We start from the raw sequence: 19,222 nt of genomic DNA, 5'->3' as shown, positions 1-19,222 counted from the left end.
GTTTAAAGTACAAATAGCTGTCACTCCTTACTGCTATAATAGAGTGGTATTTGTAGATTCTTCTGAGTGAAACTCAAATTCCCAGGAGGTGTAATCTGTCCTCGCTGAGAACCCCAGAGTGTTTTCTGATTCTCAGACGAGAGCGCGTCCACCTGTCTCCCTGCGTCTCACGTGTCCTAGTCATGTGCTGCGTGACCATCTGACGCTCCTTCACACACAGCAGCGTTCAGTGTTTAAAAACAGCTGGCGATGAGCTCACGTTCCCCTGACACAGACTTGTCAATAAACTCCATAATCAATCACACAGAACCATTCGTCTCACTGTCCTCACTGTCCTCCAGCTAAGAAGACCCAGGTGTCCAGTCTAGAGTCCAGGACGAGACGCTTCAGGGGACAGCGTTCAGGTACTGACTTCACTCTGCAGATCTGCGGTAAGATAAGATAAATGAGATTTCCAGGAACTTTCAGACTCTGTGGAACATGTAAACTACCACAGACTGCACTGATTTGCAAAAGATTTAAAATCTATATTTCATTAAAAACAGAAATACATTCTAAAAACGTTCGGACAGGGAACAAAAGTCTGCTAAAGATGTGTGATGTTACAAAATAATGTTAATTTGCAACATATAGCAAGATATTTTCAGAAGTAAAGATGACGAGGGGTTCACTCTGTGAAAGACTGTGTGGACAAACATTCATTTATTTTCGGTAACTCATATCCAGGCGATGGGTCCGTAGCCTACCCGGAATCACTGGGTGCAAGGCAGAACACACCCTGGAGGGGGCGCCAGTCCTTCACAGGGCGACACACACTCACACATTCACTCACACCTATGGAGACTTTTGAGTCACCCATCCACCTACCAACGTGTGTTTTTGGAGCGTGGGAGGAAACCGGAGCACCTGGAGGAAACCCACACAGACACAGAGAGAACACACCACACTCCTCACAGACAGTGACCCAGAGGAAACCCACGCAGACAAAGAGAGAACACGCCACACTCCTCACAGACAGTCACCCAGAGGAAACCCACGCAGACACAGGGAGAACACACCACACTCCTCACAGACAGTCACCCGGAGGAAACCCACACAGACACAGGGAGAACACACCACACTCCTCACAGACAGTCACCCGGAGGAAACCCGCGCAGAAACAGGGAGAACAGACCACACTCCTCACTGACAGTCACCCGGAGGAAACCCGCGCAGAAACAGGGAGAACAGACCACACTCCTCACTGACAGTCACCCGGAGGAAACCCACACAGACACAGAGAGAACACACCACACTCCTCACAGACAGTCACCCGGAGTGATAATCAGGTCCCTGGAGCAGTGTGACTGTGACAGTACCTGCTGCACCACCGTGGCGTCCTGTGTGGACAAACAGTGAAATGAAAATAACCAGAAGACATAGAAAAACATGAATAAAACATAATGAACTGTAATAAAAAAAGAAAGAGTTGTAAAATAGAGACTGAATAGGATAGGAATATAAAACATACTGCAGTTATACAAACACACACACACATGCGTTACGCATGCACTTATGACACACTGTGCTGTTTGTAACTGAGGGGGCCATCGTGCCTAAAGGTCAGAGAGGTGGGCCTGGGGCCGGAAGGTCACTGGCTTAACCCCTAGGACCAAGTGTGTGTTCACTGCCCCTAGTGCACTGTGTGTGTGTGTGTGTGTTAAATGTGGAGTCCTCATTACATTGTACTGCTGTGCAAAGACCATAAAAGTCCATTTCATGTTTTAAGGATCACAGGGCACTTAACTGATCAGAACAGCTGAGGACACGAGGGTAGATTGAAACTTTTAGTTCTGGACCTCTGGCCAGAGTCTGTTCTCCTCACAGCAGCCACAGACACACCCCGTAATCTGATCTGCTCTGAGAGCTGGACTCAGGTCTGAGTGTGTGTTCTGGTTGAAGTATGTCCTGGTTGGAGTGTGTGTCCTGGTCAGAGTGTGTTCTGGTTGGGCTATGTGTCCTGGTCGGAGTGTGTTCTGGTTGGGGTGTGTGTCCTGGTCGGAGTGTATGTTCTGATCGGAGTGTGTGTTCTGGTCTGGGTGTGTGTCCTGGTCAGAGTGTGTTCTGGTCGGAGTGTGTGTTCTGGCTGGAGTGTGTCCTGGTCTGGGTGTGTGTCCTGGTGGGAGTGTGTTCTGGTCTCAGAGATCTCCACCCTCTCTCCTCCACCTCCTCTTCTCCTTCTCCCCAGAGTCTCAGAGATCTCCACCCTCTCTCCTCCACCTCTTCTCCTTCTCCCCAGAGTCTCAGAGATCTCCACCCTCTCTCCTCCACCTCCTCTTCTCCTTCTCCCCAAAGACTCAGTGATCTCCACCCTCTCTCCTCCACCTTCTCTTCTCCCTAGAGTCTCAGAGATCTCCACCCTCTCTCCTCCACCTCTTCTTCTCCTTCACCCCAGAGACTCAGTGATCTCCACCCTCTCTCCTCCACCTTCTCTTCTCCCCAGAGTCTAAGAGATCTCCACTCTCTCTCCTCCATCTCCTCTTCTCCTTCTCCCCAGAGTCTCAGAGATCTCTACCCTCTCTCCTCCTTCTCCTCTTGTCCTTCTCCCCAGAGTCTCAGAAATCTCCACCCTCTCTCCTCCAGCTTCTCTTCTCCCCAGAGTCTCAGAGACCTCCACCGTCTCTCTTCCATCTCCTCTTCATATTCAGTCTCCAATCAGGTTTCCTCTGTATGTGTGTATATGTATGTGTGTGTGTGTGTGTGTGTGTGTATGTATGTATATGTATATGTATGTGTGTGTGTGTGTGTGTGTACAAACCGGATTCCAAAAAAGTTGGGACACTAAACACATTGTGAATAAAAACTGAATGCAATGATGTGGAGATGGCAAATGTCAATATTTTATTCGTAATAGAACATAGATGACAGATCAAAAGTTTAATCTGAGTAAATGTAACATTTTAAAGGAAAAATATGTTGATTCAAAATTTCACAGTGTCAACAAATCCCAAAAACGTTGGGACAAATAGCAATAACTGGCTGGAAAAAGGAAATTGAGCATATAACAAACAGCTGGAAAACCAATTAATACTAAGTAGGTCAATTGACAACATGATTGGGTATAAAAAGAGCTTCTCAGAGTGTCAGTGTCTCTCTTAAGCCAAGATGGTAAGAGCATCACCAATTTCACCATTGTTGTGCAGCAATACCAGAATGGTGTTACCCAGCATAAAATAGCAAAAACTTTTAAGTTATCATCATCAACCATGCATAACATCATCAAAAGATTCAGAGAATCTGGAACAATTGCTGTGCGTAAGGGTCAAGGCCGTAAAACTCTACTGGATGCTCGTGATCTCCAGGCCCTTAAACATCACTGCACAGGAATGCCACTGTCAAGGAAATAACAGAATGGGCTCAGGAATACTTCCAGAAAGCATTGTCAGTGAACACAATCCACAGTGTCATCCGTCGTCCCAGCTGAAACTCTACAGTGCAAAGAGGAAGCAAAGAGGAAGCTAACTGCCAGGGACAACATTTCTCCTGATCTTATGCCGGAATTTATTCAAGAACCTTCAGAGTGTGTGGAAATCTTTACAACGGCCGCGCTGACGCTGCTCGGCCTCGCAAGGAGACGCTGGAGGCGCAGACGAAGGGGCAGACGCGCGGGCGCGCTCGTGCGTCTCAGGCGGCGCGGGCCTCGCACACCTCTACCATCATTATTCCTCTCCAACCTCCGATCTCTCAGCAACAAAACTGAGGAACTACTCCTGCTCCACCGGACCAACAAGGACTTCTCCTCTGCTTCTGCTTCACGGAGACCTGGCGGAACGAGCTGATCCCGGACAGTGCGCTGGACGTACCGGGCTTCCAGCTACTGAGAGCGGACAGAGACGTGGAACGTAGCGGGAAGAGTAGGGGAGTAGGAATCTGCTTCTACATCAACGAGCGCTGGTGCAGAGATACTACAGTATTGTTAACATCATGCTCTCCTCATCCGGAGTCTCTCTTCATTAACTGTCGGCCGTTTTACTCTCCCAGAGAATTTAGTTCCTTCATTCTGGCCGGCGTGTACATTAGGCCGAGCGCGTGCACCAGCGACGCGCAGAGACAACTGGCCGAACAGATAATGGAACTAGAGAGTGATCATCCAGACTCGCTGCTGATCATTCTGGGGGACTTTAACAGCGCTAACCTCACGAAGGAGATGCCCAAATACAGGCAACATATCGCGTGCACTACACGTGAAGGCAACACACTAGACAAATGCTACACAAGCATCAAGAATGCCTATCGCGCTGTTGCGCGCGCCGCTCTCGGGCTCTCCGATCACAGCCTCGTTCACCTCATTCCCACGTACCGGCAGAAACTCAAAACCAACAAGCCGGCCATCACAACAGTGAAGAGGTGGACCAGTGGAGACATAGAGAAGCTGCAGGGCTGCTTCGAATCCACAAACTGGGCTGTGTTTGAGGAGGCGACAGACGGACTGGACGAATACACAGACGCTGTGACGTCATATATAAGCTTCTGTGAAGACAGCTGTATTTCAGCTAGAACACTCAGGAGCATTCAGGAGTGGAGACAGAGCTGTCTACAAAAAAGCCAAGTACAGATTGGAGAAAGGGGTTAAAGCAGCGAAAAGAAAGTTCTCAGAGCAGCTGAATAACCACATCACAGCTAACGACCCATCGTCAGCCTGGAACAGTCTTCAGCTTCTCACTGGCTACAAGGTGAGAAATACCCCCCTCCACCTGAACGACCGTCAGCTCACCAACGACCTGAATGAGTTCTTCTGCAGATTTCAAACAATAGACAATCAGCAGACTCTCTCACCCCATCATCAACCCCCCTCCTCCCCCACACTGGCTCTCACACCTCCACCCCCAGCTTGTCTCACCATCAGCCTGCAGGACGTCCACAGACTCTTCAGCAGACAGAAGGTGAAGAAAGCCCCGGGACCTGATTCAGTCTCTCCATCCATCCTAAAACACTGCTGTGACCAACTAGCACAAGTCTTCACCAGCATCTTCAACAGATCACTGGAGCTCCGTTGTGTTCCAGCCTGCTTCAAGACCTCCACCATCATTCCAGTCCCCAAGAAATCCACCATCACTGGATTTAATGATTACAGACCTGTCACCCTGACATCTGTGGTCATGAAGGTCTTTGAACGCCTGGTCTTAGCCCACCTAAAGACCATTACAGACCCCCTGCTGGACCCCCTGCAGTTTGCATACAGAGCAAACAGATCTGTTGATGATGTGGTCAACCTAACTCTCCACTTCATCCTTCAGCATCTGGACAGCCCTGGAACCTACGCTCGGGTTCTGTTTGTTGACTTTAGCTCTGCTTTCAACACCGTTGTGCCGCAGCTACTTCAAAGCAAACTGTCCCAGCTGTCAGTGCCGGACTCCATGTGTCAGTGGATTGCAAACTTCCTCACAGACAGAAGACAGTATGTGCGGCTTGGGAAACACACCTCAGACCTTCAAACACTCAGCACTGGAGTTCCACAAGGGTGTGTTCTTTCACCCCTTCTCTTCAGCCTTTACACCAACGACTGTGTCTCCAAGGAACCAGCTGTAAAACTCCTGAAGTTTGCAGATGATTCCACTCTGGTGGGCCTCATAGCCAATAGTGATGAGTCTGCTTACAGAAAGGGGGTTGGTCAGCTGGTGTCCTGGTGCAGTGACAACCACTTGCTGCTGAACTCAGACAAGACTGTAGAGATGGTGGTGGATTTCCGACGCAACCCACCCCCTGTATCCCCCCTCTACATCAATGGCACCGCAGTTTCCACTGTAGAGTCACTCAAGTTCCTGGGCACCACCATATCCAGGGACCTGAAGTGGGAGATCCAGTTCTACACAGCTATCATCGAGTCCATCATCACCTCATCCATAACCACCTGGTTTGGTTCCTCTACCTCACAAGAAAGAGCCAGGCTCCAGCGCATCATCAGATCAGCAGAGAAGATCATTGGATGTAACCTGCCAACGCTTCAGGAGATCCACACCAGCAGGGTGAGGAAACGCGCTCAGAAAATTACGCTTGACCCCACACATCCTGGACATCACCTCTTCCAGACTCTCCCTTCTGGTAGAAGACTAAGGACCATCAAAACCAGCACAACACGACATGCTAACAGCTTCTTTCCCAGAGCTGTAGCTCTCCTCAACCACAGTGAACACCTCTGAGTCTCCAAACCACTGAACTAAACCGACTGGACTTAACTGCACTGAACAGGACACTTTACTCACTTGCACTTTGCTATTTTGCTGTACAGAAGTTCTATTTCTGTAACTCCTACAACAATATATAATATAACCTACTTCAGGAATATTTGGAAACATTTATATTCATACTCATATCTGTACAGTATAGATTTTATACTTTATGTTGTCTAATTTATGTCTTAACGCTCTTTTTTTTCTAGTACTTAACTGTATTCTTTAGTTTATTTATTGTTTATTGTACCTCTTTTAGAGTTATGTTTGTTAACAGTCTGTGTTACATGTCATACATGTGTTGCTGTCACCAAGACAAATTCCTAGGATGTTTAACATACCTGGCGAAATAAAGAGATTCTGTTTCTGATTCTGATTTCAAAGCAAGCTCCACAAGCTCAGACGTTTGCACTGGGCCAGGGGTCTTTTAAAATGGAGTGTGGCAAAATGGAAGACTGTTCTGTGGTCAGATGAGTTACGATTTGAAGTTCTTTATGGAACACTGGGACGCCATGTCATCCGGACCAGAGAGGACAAGGATAACCCAAGTTGTTATCAACGCTCCGTTCAGAAGCCTGCATCACTGATGGTATGGGGTTGCATGAGTGCTTGTGGCATGGGCAGCTTGCATGTCTGGAAAGGCATCATTAATGCAGAGAACTATGTTCAGGTTCTAGAACAACATATGCTCCCATCTAGACATCATCTCTTTCAGGGAAGACCCTGCATTTTTCAACAAGATAATGCCAGACCACATTCTGCAGCAATCACAACATCATGGCTACGTAGGAGAAGGATCCGGGTACTGAAATGGCCAGCCTGCAGTCCAGATCTTTCACCTATAGAGAACATTTGGCGCATCATTAAGAGGAAGGTGCGACAAAGAAGGCCCAAGACGATTGAACAGTTATAGGCCTGTGTTAGACATGAATGGGAGAGCATTCCTATTTCTAAACTTGAGAAACTGGTCTCCTCTCTCCCCAGACGTCTTTGAGTGTTTTAAGAAGAAGGGGGATGCCACACAGAGGTAAAAAATCTTTTTTGGGATTTATTGACGCCATGAAATTTTGAAACAACATATTTTTCCCCTAAAATGATACATTCTCTCGGTTTAAACTTTTGATCTGTGATTTGTGTTCTATTCTTAATAAAATATTAGATGTTGGCACCTCCACATCATTGCATTCCGTTTTTATTCACAATTTGTTTAGTGTCCCAACTTTTTTGGAATCCGGTTTGTATGTGTGTGTGTGTGTGTGACCTCTCACTGGGGGATGGAGTGAGGACTTTTCTCACCTCTGTGTTTGTCTCAATGACGCACTTCATTATCAGCTGGTCAGAAGCCAATCAGCTGAGGCTTCATTTGCATATTAAAGGCCAGGTCGTACAGACTGCCCAGAGACACCCCCCACTCTCTGATAACATCAGCAGAGATGAAAGAGCACAGAAGGTGGAACAGGCGGGGGCTCTTTTGTCCAAGGGCTGTTTGTCCTGCTGTGTGCTGGTTAGTGGTCACTTTACCCCAGAGTGACAGACACCCCCCCCCTCACCCCGCATTAGCATGTCTAACCCCTGAAAGGGCCAGTCCACCCTGTTCTCCTACATTTCTGAATGCCTTAGAAGATTAGGATGACGACTTTACACACCGTCTGAGCCATGGGCTCCAGATCTCCTTCACCCCCTTCCCCTCACACCCCCCCTCGCCCAAGACCACCGAGAGGGGATAAGATTGTTCTCCTTATTCACATGAATCTCAGGTTAAAGAGCCTTTATCTCTCTCTGTGGACTCTGCTTGTTTTATTTACTCTTCATCAAAGACTTTATTTACTTCAGTTATTTAAATTAATTTTACTAGTTCCTTTAAAGTCTACTTTCTTACGTCTCAGTGGATTTTGTAAGAAGTTTATAATCTTTGTTTATGTTTGTATTCTTTTATTCAGTCGTGAGGAAAGCACTTTCAGTTACAGTTCAGCTTTTCTGCAGAGTGCAATTTATACGTTTGATTGATCGATCGATTGATTGATAATGTAACAGTAAACACGAGTATCACAAAATGGACTTGTGTAACGTACGGATGTGTATGTTGTAAAGCGTGTGTGTGTATTCACCTTCTGTGAACTCTAATTGAAACTCGCCCGATGAGACACAGATCTACGAGTGCTGAGTGTTTTATGTCTAAAATATACTTCATTAAATTTAAATGAACTTAAATTCAGTTAATTTACATTATTTTAATCCTGTTAACTCACATTTACTTTAATTAAATCCTGTTAACTTTAATCCTGTTTAGTTAATGGAGTGAAAGTTAAACCCCATTAGACGGCACTTAAGAGTCCCACGCTGCGTCCCAAACTGGGCCCTACTCCCTACATAGTGCACAATTCTGGAGCTCCATTGTGTGAGTGGACCATATTCAGTGCACTCAAACAATCCCACAATGCACCACAAGTAGTGTACAACCTATGTATCCTAGGGGATAGTGGATACCCATAATCCACTGTAAACCCACGAGGTTGTGTCTGAAATGGCTCACTCTCCTCCTGAATTCAGTTCCCTAGAATAGAGCAATATGTAGTGAGTGATATAGGGAACAGTGAATAGGAGCTGTTTCAGACACACGGCCAATGACTTCACCTCAGTGTGTGACATCACACACATGCCCCTCTGTACTGACCGACACACACACACGTGTGACGAGGGAGCCGTGGGAGGCAGATCAGAGCAGGTCTGGGCTTTTAAGGGGGAATTTCTCTGCAGACGGTAATTTACAGGTTCACAGTGATGTGAAACGGAGCAGACGCTGCAGACCTGCGCAGACAGAGCAGCTGGGAGCAGAGAAGCACAGCCCTTTAAGCACCTTCTGACCTGAGACAGTGCTGCTGTCCACCGCCGTCTCTGACAGTGCTCACTGGGAACAGGGGCTTGTTTCACATCATTCCCAGCTCTCGAGGGAAACGGGGAACAGCAGAGGGACTTGAGGGGGCCACACTGATGTTCATAATGTTTTGGTCAGTGGGCAGAACGCAGGTCTGGTTGTTTATTAACGTGCTGACTGTTAAAGAGGAGGCTGTGTGACGTAAGGCTGAGTGTCTAAGCCTCAGGTTAAATTATCTCTATTAAAAGAGTTTTATCAGTAGACGCCAGTGTATTCCACCGTGCTCAGGGTGAGGAGGAGGGAGACCTGTTAAACACTTTGTGAATAAAAGTTAGCCCCAGAGCTGTCCGTCCTTTTTTAAAATAAAACATTAGACAAAATGCTGCTAAAAAAAGTCCAGAACACAGACAAACCAGGAAATAGAAAGGACTATATAATTTATTATGAACAATTAACCAAAACTAGTATTTCCATTAACACCAAGGCAATAAAAACAGGAGGAACTGTGTGGGGTCTGTACAGGTGCCATTATGAAGGCAATAAACAATCCCAGGCGTCTTGGTGGAGGTAGATATAAACAAAAGAACAGACACATTCAACCACAAAATAAAATACAATTAAAAAGTGGGATTCAAGTACGAATGCATTTCTCTGATAAAACCAGCTTTCTCCAAACAAACAAGAATTAGATTTGAATTCTAAACCCAGTGGACTTGCCCTTATAGTTCCAAACACAGGTGAACGAGGGGCGACACGGCCTCCCACTGCAGAGGAAACGAGCTCCTCCTTACAGAACGCCCCCTCACCTCCACCGCTCGTGTGCGGATCCAGCCCAGACAGGAGCGAGGGAGTGAGGAGGACTGCGGTGGTCTCACCCGGGTCTGGCTGGGGGTTCAGTATTCACCCTCAGGGGCGGTCCACGTGACCCATCCCTAACCTGTACATATCGGCTTCACTCTAAAAGCACTCTTCTGAGAACATCCTGCACTGAACATGCGCCTTTTCTTTTCTAAGAAGGAGCTGTAGAATAAACCCAGGCCTCTCTCTGAGAGATTAAAGGAGTAGAGTCGAGACACATCATGTCACAGAACAATCAGTCACGGGCTTAAAAGCAGTTGCTTCCAGCACCACAGACTTTCCCGGGAGTCTCTGGGAATTTAGAGCCGTTTCAGCTGCTCCAACCGAACTCGGAGCTGCTCTTGTCTCTGTTGGAGTTTGTCTTTCTTCTGACTGAGACTCTGTTCCTGCGTCTCCAGGTTCCAGATGCTCTCCTTGGCTCTCTTCAGGATCACCACCTTAGACGCCTTGTCGTTGTTGGACAGTTCTGGGACGTTGTCTCTGAGCCGGAGGAAACAGTTCTTCAGCTCGTTCCTCCTCTGCCTCTCCATCACGTTGTGAGTCCTCCGCCTCTCCTCCTCATCCTCGAAGTCTGCGCTGTGGCGGGGGGTGGGGTTTTTGGGGCGGGGGTGGAGTCTGTGGGAGTCGCCACGGTGGCGTTTGGCGCAGGGCGAGGTGGGGCGGGGGGCGGCGTAGTTGTGCTGCTGCTGGATCTCCATGTGACAGCGTTTGAGCGCTCGCTGTTGCTCGCGGAGAAGCTGCTCCTGCTGCTGCTGAGCCTGGGATCTCGTGCTGCAGCGCCGCACCGTCACCACGTCTATCTCATCCTCTGTGGGAAACAACAGGGAGAAACGGGTCAGAGACACGTCACAGCATTACAGCATCCGTCTCTTCCTCTGTGGGGCACCGGGGGGAGAGCAAACCAGGTCAGAGGAACCTCAACAATCTGAGATAAGACGCACTACACTGGAATCCAGGCCAGATCTGAGCATGCAACTACCTCCCACCACTTTTACTGAGCGCAAATCATCCACCTCTTCTAGGGAACGATAAACAAACGGGGTTCTGTGTCTCTGAAATCAAAAAGACACCCATCACACCCCCACTGTCACTTTTAATAACCATGTCTGTCTACGGTGTCTCTGTGCAACACAACAGAACAATAAACACTGTCAGCGTGCGTAAGAGCACTGTTCTGTTACAGTTAACGCATATGACAATGAAAGACGAGTGACGCCTCCTGTCCACTCTCCACAACACTTATGTACACCGTCTGTAAACTCTCAGCACGCCCTGCCTCTCCAGTTATATCTGCTCAACGTCTGCAGCACAAGCAACATACGTTTACACAAATGATAAACATTCTGCTTCTCTATTTGATAAATATAAAGACAGTCCTCTATTGTGTATCTATCTAAACACTTCTATATCCTCCCAACACACTGTTTAACGCACACGTGGAACAATCCAGTCCGGGATTTTGCTCCCACCGCAGTGATTCCCTACTCCGCGTCTGGCCAGCGCCCGCAATGTGAGCGCAGTTGGAGTGAAATCCCGGAGCGGATCTCGGTTTCTAGCTTCATTTCGTATAAACCCTGCTATTATAACTCGAAGTCCCGAGAATCCGAGTTTGAGATGAGAAAACAGGATCTAACTCTTCAAAAAAAAACAAACAAAAAAGGTCTGTCAAAGTCCACGTGTTAAAAAAAAAATCAATTCCAGGATTTTATCTAACTGTATTGATCATTTTAGTTCAGTTTCACCTTGATTACATTAGATTTCAAAACCCCACAATACAATTTCTCCTTACAAAAACCTTACCATATAACTCAATATAAATCCGCTCCGGGATTTTGCTCTAACCGCCCCGCTTCCCGCGCGCACCCAGCGCTACTCTGCTGCTGAGGACTGAGGAGGAACAAAACCCAGGAGTGGATTTGTTTTAAAAACTTTCTAGACTCCAGTTTCAGTGGAAGAACCTACACAGAACTCACCAGAATCACTGCTAGACGAGTCTCCTCCGGCAGAAAGTGAGCCATAATCGGAGGAAGCCTCGCTGAGCCCCGGACTCTCCTGCAGAGGCTCGACGCCCGGAACCAGCTCATCGTCCGCGTGGCAGTGCAGCGAGGAGCCGGCGATCTCGGCGAAGATGTCGGTGCTGATGTCGGAGAGCAGCGGGCTGGAGGACAGAAGTTTCTCGTCGGTGTTTTTCCCGTAAGGCCACAAACAGTCATCGGACCCCGGGTCGTCGCCGGTGAACTCGCCGTTAAACTCGCTGCAGGTCCAGTTGAGTTGCTGTAGGAGGTCGGTGTCCTCCAGGAGCTCGGACACTAGCTCCAGCTGCTCGACTCCGGACAGCGGCCTCCACAGCGAAGGCTTGGGCGGCGGAGAGAGCGGCGGAGTCGGCAGGGCCTCGCGCTGGAGCTCCTTCATCAAATTCTCACAGAATTCGTCGTCAAAGAGCAGCGGCTCCGACTCGCTGAGCCAGACCGGAGAGGGGCAGCAGCTGGGCAACATTCTGAGGAAACCTGGAAGAGCCGCGGAGATTAATTAAAATAAATAAAATCAGCGTGGAGTCGGAGCTCTGAGGTAGACACTGGTTTTGGAGAGAGATTCTCTGAGGTATTTATAAATATTAATCCAACTGCGCGTACTGAACTCTGAAACTCTCCAACCGGCATCCACCGCTTTTAAAGCTGTTTACAATCCTGGCCCCGCCCACCTCTGCGCCTATGGGCGGGGCTTTTTTTTTTTTTAATTCCTCGGTACTCTTTTCTGACTCAGAGGAGCCCGAAATAACACCGCTCCCCCCCACACACACTCATACTCAGTGGGCCGTTTACAATCAAACACTGCAGAGCGCACATTCATTTCAAATAAACAAGGATGTGTGTGTGCGTGTAACAACTGTAGAAAAAAAAGGAAATAGACCCAAACACATTTATGACAGAGTTTCTTCATTCAGAACAGTGCAGTGTGAAGGATAAGCTTTTTATATTTTTATATATAAACAATAAAAAAACTAATATTTTACAGTGTATATATATATATATATATACACTAAATATGTACTCTAAAGCTTAACTATGTAAATAAATCTACTAAATTCAGTGTGTATTATATATATATATATATGTAAATAATATATAAAATGCGTAGAAAGAGGTTTCATGGGTATTTAATATAATTCTATATAAAATTATTCACGTTATTATAGCTATATATTATAAAAGTGATATTTGGCTGTTCATAATCATGGCCCCGTCCACTTTCACAATCAAAAGCACATGGGCGTGGCTTCTGCCCCCGACCTTCTTTCCACGGTTCCACCGCTTCTACGGTCTGCCGTGACGTCACGCAACAGCTGGAAAGACCGGCGAAGACATGCCACGCTTTTTAAACTCTTTACACGTTTTATTCGTTTTAACGTTTCAACTCAAATTCGTCCAAATGAGCATCTGCGCTTTAACCCGCAGAAGCCCTTCACCGCGAGTGGCACCTCTCTGTCCGCGAACGAGCCCCGAAACCAACACGTGCGCGGCTTTAAACTTCCCTTTCACGTTTAAACCTTCTTTTACATTTTTAGATTGTCTGTGTGTCCTCGAGTCTGACCCAGTGTCGCTTGGGTTGATTTAGTTTTATACATGTATGATGTTTTGTAATATTCATGAAATAATCTTATTTTTAAAGCGCCATTAAAAGTTCTAATTTAAAAGTCCCGTGCTCTCTGCGGGATTCTGCGAAGTTTAATGTTGTATACGTGGTTTAAAGCTTCGAAAAAACCTTAAAAAAAAACACTAATAAAACATTTAAAACGTAATGAAACCAATGAAATAAGATATTAAACGCAAGCAACAAATCGACACAGATGTTACACAGCAATAAAACCGTCACAAATCTAAGTGTAGGGTTAAATGTAAATGTTAGGTCTGTGCTGTGGAGACCGGCAAAAAACCGGCACCTCCACATGAGAGGCGTGCGGCAGATTCAATAATAAAAGCCCCTCTTACCGTTTTCTTTCGCAGCGCTGATGAAGTTGGATATAAACCGCGGGGGACGCGGGGACCGAGACAGTTTTATATGATATTTATTTACTGTATTAAATAAAAGTAGCCGTCCGTGTTTCTCTGTGAGGGAAGAGCAGAGCACGCGGGGCGGCAGTGGGTGTGGCGGAGCAGGGATTTAACTTTATACAACCGCAGCGCCCTACTGTACTCCTCCGCCCGCAAATTCGCGCCAAAATGTCGTTCTACTGAATTTTGAATCAAAACCGCGCTGATTTTTCCGCCTAATTTTTCTCATTGGTCGATAATATCGGGGCGATAACCTCACAAAAGACCCCACCCGCCGACTTTTTTAGTTTAAACCTCATGAAGCGGGTACAGTACTGCCGGCGCGGAGTGATACGTCCAGCACGGGACACAACAGAAATTCCAAGAAACCAAGAGCGCGCGGAGGGACACGTGGCCACGTGCACAAAAGCCGGGTGCCGGACTCCTTTCGTATTGGAGCACATGGCTGCCCCACCACCAACAGCCCACTTCCCTTCTCTATAACCTACAAAAACTGCAGTTTACGTCCGCATTAAACTTCTATTTGGAGTACAGCCGCTTTAAAAAAAAACTCTTCTATACCTACCCCAAGCTCAAGCTTTCCACCTTAAATGATGCAGCAGTGCACAAGATGAAGCTGCCTGGAATGTTCCCTTCCACCTTAATAGCCGTGCTCAACAGTCACTTTCCGGCGTCTTCAGACCTTTAAACCTCTCCGCGGCGGACGGCGTGCAGCTTTTTAAGGTGGAAGGTGAAAGTTCAGGGTTGGATGCTAAATTGTAGAACAACAGCTCATAGCTGCTACACTATTTAAGGTGGAAGGGAAGAGTAGGTTCAGTTGAAGTGAATGTACATAGTTTTAGGCCAGCTGTATTTTTGCAGACTGCTGCAGATGAATGTGTGACGTGGTGTAGGTGGTCATGAACTCGCCCACCCCTCACTCCCATGTGTTATATAACAAAGAGTCCATGGTGGTGATATGTGCACGTGCACAGGAATGTACCGATCTCTCACACACACACACACAGAGCTCTTGAACTGTGAGTTATGAGCAGGAGAGTTAAGAGGTGGTCTGAATCCCCGGGAGAGCACCCGGGACTCCGGCGAAGACAGGGCTCATATGGAGAGGGTAAATCCAAAGCCCCCCGCTGTCCCGGTTCTGTTTGGGGTTCACTGGAATGTGGGCCAGTGAAATGGATAAGGAGGTTAATGTGCCACCTACAGGACACTGAGCTCCACTGAGCTACTTCTCAAAGGGCAATTCCACCAGTTTTTCCAGATTTCGGACGACAGTGAACACTTAGCCTTACTTTAAACATAACTACTACTACATTAACCCTAATCCCAACTTTACTCTTCATCTTAACCCTAACTCATATAAAACAAATTAATAAAATAATTAGAACAAAGAATGACACAGAAGAATAAGAATAAACAAATAAAGTCAACACATTAAGATTTAAATTGGTGAAAGATAAAAAATAAATGACATAATATACGTATATATATATATATATATATATATATATATATATATATATATATATATATATATATATGACATATACGCATAAAACAACTAGTAAAATATGTCTCATATTTTACTGGACCAGGGCGGCACGGTGGTGCAGCAGGAAGTGTCGCAGTCACACAGCTCCAGGGGCCTGGAGGTTGTGGGTTCGATTCCCACTCCGGGTGACTGTCTGTGAGGAGTTGGTGTGTTCTCCCCGTGTCCGCGTGGGTTTCCTCCCACAGTCCAAAAACACACGTTGCAGGTGGATTGGCGACTCGAAAGTGTCCGTAGGTGTGAGTGAATGTGTGTGTGTCTGTGTTGCCCTGTGAAGGACTGGCGTCCCCTCCAGGGTGTATTCCCGCCTTGCGCCCGATGATTCCAGGTAGGCTCTGGACCCCCCGCGACCCTAAATTGGATAAGCGGTTACAGATAATTTACTGGACCTGGAGGTTGTGGGTTCGAGTCCCGCTTCGGGTGACTGTCTGTGAGGAGTGTTGTGTGTTCTGGTGTGTTTTTGGAGTGTGGGAGGAAACCGGAGCAACCGGAGGAAACCCACGTAGACACAGAGAGAACACACCAAACTCCTCATAGACAGTCACCCGGAGGAAACCCATACAGACACAGGGAGAACACACCACACTCCTCACAGACAGTCACCTGGAGGAAACCCACGCAGACACAGGGAGAACACACCACACTCCTCACAGACAGTCACCCGGAGGAAACCCACGCAGACACAGGGAGATCACACCACACTCCCCACAGACAGTCACCCGAAGGAAACCCACGCAGACACAGGGAGAACACACCACACTCCTCACAGACAGTCACCCAGAGGAAACCCACACAGACACAGGGAGAACACACCACACTCCTCACATAGTCACCCAGAGGAAACCCACACAGACACAGGGAGAACACACCACACTCCTCACAGACAGTCACCCGGAGAGGGACTCAAACCCACAACCTCTAGGACCCTGGAGCTGTGACAGAGACACTACCTGCTGCACCACTGTGCCGTTTTATTATTATTATTATTATTAATTTATTATTATTACACTAATGTTACTGGGTCCTCAGCCCAGAGCTGGGTATTCTGTTCACACCGCTGCAGCTGTTTGGATAATCTCTATCAGGAATAATCCAATAATAATAAAGAGATAATCCTCCCCACCCAACACACATCACCCCCCCACACACACACACACAAACACACCCCACCCAACCCCCAGGTGTGAACAGGGTCTTCCTGACCCAGAGAGGACTGAGTGAATGAGTGGATGCCCCCTGAGGACTGCTCCTAGCCCCCTGCAGTGTTTCAGAAGTGTTCAGCCATCTGTTGACTCCAGGGTGAAGCTCAGAGTCTCTTTAAAGCTCTTCAGGACGCACTGGCATTTTTACAGTAACTTCATTCACTCATTCACGTTCTGTAACCGGTTCCTCCAGTACAGGCTCACAGTGACTTAACCCTTCATCCCTTCACCTCCTCCTCTTTCTCAGGGTCAGGAACAGAGCACAGGGCTGGTTTGGTCAGTTTTATCTGGAGCTGCAGCTTCACCTTCTTCACAAACACTTTAGAGGCAATTATGATAAGGCAGAAGAAGCTCTGTGTGTGTCTGTTTGCATGTGTGTGTGTGTGTGTGCGAGAGACAGAGAGAGAGAGATGTGTGTGTTAGATTGTGACTGGGCAGGTCTCCAGGACAATAGAACTGTGTTAGTTTGGTTCATCCACCTCTCCACATTCCCGACACTCTCCACACCGCTCACGACTTTTAAAACCAGATCACAACGCTAGCAGCGTGACAACGGAGACACAGGTCTGTGAATATTCAGCTGTGTTTGGACCCTTCAGACCCTGCCTGGGGGGATCTGACTCAGCGACGAGGGAATGTTCCGCCACGATTGGAAACACTGCTGCTTCAGAACAACACGCTGGCTGAGCAATTGATAAAACTTTAATTGAAAACAATGTTCAGATCTACTAATCGACGTGATCTTGTCTATATCGATTATATCAATGCTTTGCTTTTTTATTTTTCTGTTATGTCCCCACTGTGTGTTCCTTTTAAACAACAATGTCACACTGTAATCACGTGATTCTGCCCCCATTTGCCATATGGAAACAACTTAGAGGAGAACCTAAACGCAGAGGTCCACCGAGCGACTCAAGCTCGCACCAAAGAAAAACACAGCGTCTGTGGTGTGGACGTGTTGTGTTTGACTTTAATAAAGACGACACTGAAGTCTAATGTAAACATTGAGAAAAAACAGTTTCAGCCAAAGCACAATCACACACTAAATATAAACAGAGCTCAGAAAATAAGAGAGGAACAAGCTCCCAGTGACATTAGAGAAACTATCCCAGCTTGAACACTGAAGCATATTTACAGCACAAGCCTCGCCACTGAACTGTGAGGGTCACAAACACAAACACAACATGATGGTTCATTATCGTCATCATGGTAAATGTACAATTAACTGTGATATTGATTTGTGCTCATATCGCCCAGCACTTATAAAGTGATAAAACGTAACCACAGATAAAATCATAATTTATACAAAGTTAAAAAGTGAAATAAACATAAAAGGGTAAATGAAGATCAGTGTAAACACACCTGAGAACTTCGCTGGCATTCCTGGGGGCGTGGCTCACCGTGTCGATAAGATAAGGTCAGACTTCACTAATCCAAAAGGAAATTGCAGCATCTGTACGGAGCTGATGTACGGAGTGATATAATTCGAGAGAGTGTCACAGGTCTCGGGGCTGGGTCACAGGCTCTCGGGGGGAGAAAAGGCTGGTGTGGAAAATCTCATTTACTCAGTTTCTTCTTATTGTTTTCTTTTGAAACACGGTGTTCAATACATTTGATGCAATATATATTTACACAGTTCTGTAGCATGAGATATTGGTGTTGGTGAGCGGCCGAAGGTCATCAGTGTCAGTAACTCACACCACAGATAAACAGAGAGAGTCAGAACAGAGTCAGGGTTGAACCACAGTTTACAGCTCGCTCAGATCACAGTGAGATATTACACACTGAACCATGCTGAACAGCCGAGAATAATAAAACTCCACTCGAGCTGAACACAGCCACAGAAATCACACAAAAGGGAGCATTTTCCTGTTTTTATTTCCTTCTGATTTTTTTTTGTTTTGTTTTCAAATGAGAAAGTGTTTAACAGCGTCACACTGCCGTGACCCTTTACTCTGTTCAGAACAAGGTGTGTGAAGGGAAACTGAACCAGTTCCATGTTGATTGAAAAAGTCCAGGCGCCCCCTGCTGTCCTGTAAGTGCTGGCGTCGTTGCTGGGTTACGTGTATTTTGGGGCGTGATACCAGAGGACCTTTAATCAGAGTGCAACTATTGTGCTCCTGGAACGTCTATCAGCCAATCACACTGCAGGGGCGGGACTAACTGTTGTATAATTGATATTTGATCCAAATCTAACTCCAGAACTTAGAAGATATTTCTGATCCAGTTCTCTCTGACACTATTTCAAAAAGAAAAATACTCCCCATCATCAGATAAATCCACTCGAGAAATGAAACGCAGCACAACCCAAGTTACAGGATGTTCTTCCACACATTTCCTGCATTTACACATTTCTACCAGAGAGGGCAGAAAGACAATCCCTCAAACCTGACACAGTGCACATCTGCTGATGTTGAACGAGTAGTTCTGGATCACAGACAGTAGTCCAGCACATTCTAAATGTATCAGATGGAGAACAC

The 19,222-nt window shown here is 46.8% G+C and overlaps 1 protein-coding gene across 2 annotated transcripts; it reads right to left on the bottom strand.

Moving 5' to 3' along the window:
* Positions 1–9,516: 9,516 nt before the first annotated feature.
* mych (myelocytomatosis oncogene homolog) lies at positions 9,517–15,087 on the bottom strand. Of its 2 annotated transcripts, none has more exons than XM_066665215.1 (3): positions 14,560–15,087; positions 11,916–12,449; positions 9,517–10,750 (listed from the first exon to the last, which is right to left on the bottom strand). In XM_066665215.1, exons 2-3 carry the CDS (start codon positions 12,436–12,438, stop codon positions 10,242–10,244), a joined length of 1,032 nt encoding a protein of 343 aa, XP_066521312.1. In that variant the 5' UTR covers positions 12,439–12,449; positions 14,560–15,087; the 3' UTR covers positions 9,517–10,241. The 2 variants fall into 2 exon arrangements, with proteins under 2 accessions (XP_066521312.1, XP_066521311.1); XM_066665214.1 differs by lacking the exon at positions 14,560–15,087 and adding an exon at positions 13,932–14,383.
* Between the last annotated feature and the right edge of the window lie 4,135 nt (positions 15,088–19,222).

Source organism: Hoplias malabaricus, chromosome 3 (assembly GCF_029633855.1).
Source record: "Hoplias malabaricus isolate fHopMal1 chromosome 3, fHopMal1.hap1, whole genome shotgun sequence".
In the NCBI taxonomy this organism is placed as follows: Eukaryota; Metazoa; Chordata; class Actinopteri; order Characiformes; family Erythrinidae; genus Hoplias; species Hoplias malabaricus.
Note: the sequence above shows the minus strand (reverse complement) of the source record. Positions and strands in the feature narration are given on the sequence as shown.